Here is a 4,899-nt window from a genome sequence, read left to right as displayed (position 1 = left end):
AGCTTCCTTATTAACAAATGGGGTTGTTGGAATTTTAAATGAGTTAATACAGATATAACACTTAGAACAGTGCCTGACAAAGAGTATGCACTAGAATCATTTGTGATTATTATTGTTAGGGTCTCTTTATTCCTGGCATTTTACATTTTAGTAATAAAGTTAATGTCTTTTTTCATTCACTGTACTGGGAATTAAGAGGTATGTGACACAACTTTTAACTTAAAAATTTTTTTTTGTATTACTCTTTGATAATTTTCTTTCTTCCATATGCTTTATTGCCTCGTCCTGGAATTCCTCTTAGATGTTGAACTTCATGGCTCACCTCTGACTTTCTTTTTTTTTTTCCTTCTATTGTATATCTTTTTTTTGTTGTTGTTCTACTTTCTGGAAAATTTCCTGAACTGTATTTTCTTTAAAAACACACACACACACACACACACAAAAACAACTTCACCCAAGGTTATGTTTATTGATTTTGGAGAGAGGGAGGGAGGGAGGAAACGAGGGACAGAAGCATTCATTGGTTGCCTCTTGTTTGTGCTCCATCCAGGCACTCAACCCCCAACCTAGGTATGTGCCTGGGCTGGAAATCAAACCCACCACCTTTCAGTGTGTGGACAATGCTCCAACCGACTGAGCAGCCCAGACAGGGCTCAACTTTATCTTCTAAGTCTTCTACTGAATTTTAAAATCTTAGCTATATTTTTATATTCTAAGTGCTTTGTTCTTATCTTCTCATGGACACTTTATCTTTTTTCTTTGCCTCCATTTTTTTCTTCTTCCACTCCCTGTATTGTCCCTTTCCTGAATTTGTTAGCTTTGACTTCTTTCAGGTTGGAGGCTTGCCTCCACTGACTGCTCCTATTTAAGACTTAGGCATTAAAATGAATGTGCCTGAGTGAATATTTTCAACTGGGAGACTTCCCCATACAGGGATTTTAACTGGGGGCTCCTCAAATGTTTCTATTCATGTCTTTTTTCTGGGCACATTCATTTTCTCCATCAGCAGCGGTATAAGCTTCCTGCGCAGTGTTTTTAATAGCCGAGGAAGAGGTTTGGGCCCTCATTTTTCAGTTTTTATTCTTCTGTTTTTGGTCAAGTCCCCTGTCCTCTGCTGTGCCTGGTGTCCTTCATTTTGCAGTATTTTTTAATTCACATTTTCCAGAAAATAAACTTCCCTTTATCTGCCAAGCTGAGGAGCAATCTTCTGGCTGTGTGAACCAGGGAGAAGTTTGAGAATTAAAAAAATATAATTACCCTGAATAAACTTTCAACTTGTTTTATTTTAATGTTTTATTTTTTTGTGATTAAACACACTTTTTGTTTTTATTTACCAAATTGATTGCTAAATAAAGTAGATATATTTTAAAGAATACTTTTTTTTTCCCAAATTATGAAAGTTGATTTAGAAAGTTACAGAGCTAGAAGTGAGCCAGCTGTGCTGCATAGGTCCAGGAAACAAGTTATAGAAGCAAAAGATAGTCCCTTGGAACTTAGGAGAGAGAAAGGCAAAGGTAATGCACCTGTGGGGAAGAAGAGGGGGAAGGCAAAGGCATGGGTGTGCTCCCAGGAGGGAGGGGAGAGCACCTAATCTGTTTTATTTTAAATACTAGAGGCCCAGTGCACAGCATTGGTGCACTCAGGGGGCACGGCTGTCCCTCATCCAGGCCTGCACCCTATCGCAGTCCGCAGTCCGGGAGCCCTCTGGGGATGTCCCACTGAGAGGCTCCCACCACCGCCTTCTAGCCCAGCAGCACTCCCCCTGTGGTTGAGCATCCGTCCCCTGGTGGTCAGTGAGCCTGAGTGAAGGGTTGTTCCATGGTTTGGTCGATTTGCATATTACCCTTTTATTATATAGGATATTTTTATTGATTCCAGAGAAAGAGAAATAGAAACATCAATGATGAGAGGCATTGAATGGCTGCTGACCACAGGCCCCAAATGGGGACCAAGCCTGCAACCCGGGCATGTGCCCTTGACCTGAATTGAACCCGGGACCCTTCAGTCCACAGTCTGACACTTTATCCACTGAGCCAAAGCAGCCAGGGTCAGAATCTGTTTTTATCCCCATCCTTGATCCCATGTCCCTTAGGACCTCTGGAGCATAACTCCTCACTTCTGTTAGTATTCCCCAACTCAGAAGGCATTCGAACTTTGGCTGCCTCTGGTATGCTAAATCAGTTACCCCCTTCCACCTACTTTTCATTTTCCAAGGACTGTTGGCACTTTTGCTATTTCCTCTCCCACCTTCTAGTCCTTGAGGTTTGTCTGCTTTGTCCTTTGCTGTCAACTCAGGGGGGGAATGCAAACCTTAATCTGGGGGTTAAATCCCCTGGTCCAGGATCAGGGAAAGGTGAGAAAACTCTCTACTTGGTCCAGACTCTAAATGTGTTAATTGATTCATTTGATAACACCGTAAAAAATTCAGAACTTCAAGGATCCAAACATTAGTCAAGTGACTTTTCAACAAAATGCTTTTTATTTAACTCACTAGAAATCACTTTACTGATGAAATCATCAGAAATCTTCAGCCCAAATTTAACATCTTAATGACCACCACGGCCTGGGCTCTGGGGCTTGCTCTGCCTCTCCCAGTCCTTAAAGGGGTTTAGAGGAAGAGACATCATTAACAGAGACCAGGACAGATGGTTGCAGGTCTTCCTTTCCCAGTCATTGGACAAGCTGCTCAATTCTTGTCCAGAGCAGGAAAGAGACAGTATTTCAGAAAAGTCTAATAAAGAACCTGTCATTGCATTATAAGATCTTTCTTAACAATTTATATTTATCAACCGTATTGGTCCAAATTTAGTTGCATATGTATATGCATTTCCCCCCAATTCTCAGATGGGAATTTCCTCACTTTGCTCTTGGAAAGAGGAAACAGGTTTTTGTGCTCCCCTTCCAAGCCAAAATAAAACCACCTTCTCCCAAAGTCCAAAATGGTACTTCTGGCCTCGGATGTGCAGCTTATGATGGGCTGACTCAAATCACCTAGAAAGGGCAACTGTGGAACTACTATGCAGGCAGCCTTCTTTGGAAATCTGTTCCTAAAGTTAACTCTTCAGAATCACCCATGATTGTGTCCACAGGCTGTAAGGTCCAAACAACTTCTGCTATTCCATCTCAAGAGCTAGGTTCAGAAGAGGCACTGGAATGGTCTGGAGCGAGAGCTGTAGCAGTGGTCCCACGAGGTAGGACCTCAATAACTCGAGGCTTGTCGATGATGCGGGCCGTCCGGTTTCCCTTTTCCACAATGCCAACGATCCATGCTTGGTGACCCTCTCCATACTTGGAAGATTTTATTTCAGAACAAAAGCGAGCAGCCTGTTCCCTTGGCAAGCAGATCAGTAACCCCCCAGAAGTTTCTGCTGAGGTTCCTTGAAGGAGCCCAAAGCGCCCACTGGCCTTGCTGATGGCGGCCATCTTGGCAATGATTGGCAGATTGTGGATGACAAAGGACACCTCATTTCTTTGTTGTTTGGCAAGATTCTGAGAGTGCCCCAGAATGCCAAAGCCTGTGATATCTGTGGCTGCATGGGCATTAAATGTGTGCATTAGCCCAGCAGCAGTTCTGTTTAGGGTAGCCATATTGAACATGGCTTCCTGATAGGCCAGCTCTACCTCTTCTTTGGAGACCACCATCTTTATCTTATTCCATCTTTCGGGGTTGTCCAGCCATTGGTGGGCATTGACAGCCACTTGGGTTCCTAAGGGTTTGGTTAACACCAGCACATCCCCAACCACTGCACTGTCAGGCATGATGAATTCATTGGGCTGACATACCACAGTGGCAACCCCACCCACGATTATCCAAGGGTTTACCACAGTCTGTCCACCAGTCACTGCAGTCCCTCCTTCCTCGGCAGCATCCCGAAAGCCTTTGACCAGGAGCGGGGTTATCTTTTCTCGTTCCTCCTCAGTCATATTCTGGCTGACGCTGAGTAACATTAACATGTTGTCACATTCAGTAATGCCCATGGCATAGAGGTCGCTCAGCACGTTGGCACAAGCTATGCGCCCCATCATGTAGGGATCTTCCACCAAGGGGTAAAAGAAGTCCGTGGTTTGCACCAGTGACAGGCCTCCGTGCCTCAGGGGTATGACGCAGGAGTCCATCCCAATGCCCAGGGCTGGAAAGGTTGGGCTGGGTTCCGCCATGACCTGCAGGCCGGCTTCCTGGGCCACCTCTTCATGGCCTCCGACCAGGTCCCGGCCCAGCTGGGGCCGCTCGTCGGGCCGCGTCAGTCCCGCCAGGAGTTTGAGCAGCGTCTCCTGGGGGACCTTGCAGCCTCAGCCCTTCATGCCGGAGAAGCCTGTCAGCCGCCAGCTCGGGCTGAGCCCCAGCGCCTGGGGCTCGAAGGGCCGGTAGCTCGAGAAGCCGTGACCCAGAGACAAGCCCGCCAGACCCGCCGAACCTGCCGCTGCCGCCGCCGCCATCGCCTCCCCACTGGCACCCGTCGCCGCGGGGTCTGCCATCACGCCTGCCTGGCCGGGAGGGGAGAGGAGGAGAGGAGAGGTCGCCTTTATTTCCTACTCCAGTGACTGTGGGCGAACAGTCGGCTATGACCGCGGCGACTGTAACCGGCACGACTCGCGCCGCGGAACTACAAGCACGCCGCGCGGTCCTGGCCTTCCTGAGGGCGGAGCCCACGGCCTCCCGTATTTATGGTCCTGCTGATTGACAGCCCTTTCCTCCAATAACCACCTTGGCCCACAGAGGCGGGCCTCCTTTGGTCTGAAAGACTGACGTATTACAAATCGACCTCCAACTTGCGAACTTGGTGGCGGCTACTTTACGGAGCTGGCGCTTGGTTCGCTGCCCTCGCTGTAATTTAAATGAACTCTCGCCCGTGGCTGGCGGAACTCTGCTCCCCTAGAGGCAGTTTACCAAGTACAGCA

The 4,899-nt window shown here is 47.3% G+C and overlaps 1 protein-coding gene across 1 annotated transcript; it reads right to left on the bottom strand.

Annotated features, from left to right (window-relative positions):
• Nucleotides 1–457: 457 nt before the first annotated feature.
• SEPHS2 (selenophosphate synthetase 2) lies at nt 458–4,630 on the bottom strand. Its single transcript, XM_080680012.1, has one exon. The coding sequence runs from the start codon at nt 4,156–4,158 to the stop codon at nt 3,124–3,126; it is 1,035 nt and encodes a 344-aa protein (XP_080536138.1). The 5' UTR covers nt 4,159–4,630; the 3' UTR covers nt 458–3,123.
• Nucleotides 4,631–4,899: the final 269 nt, after the last annotated feature.

This window comes from Plecotus auritus (genome assembly GCF_963455305.1).
Source record: "Plecotus auritus genome assembly, chromosome: 7".
Lineage (NCBI taxonomy): Eukaryota > Metazoa > Chordata > Mammalia > Chiroptera > Vespertilionidae > Plecotus > Plecotus auritus.
This window is presented reverse-complemented; position numbering and strand designations above follow the sequence as displayed.

What these genes read in the sequence shown, in the direction of transcription:
- SEPHS2 (XM_080680012.1), bottom strand. Translation starts at nt 4,158, where the DNA reads ATGGCGGAACCCAGCCCAACCTTTCCAGCCCTGGGCATTGGGATGGAC.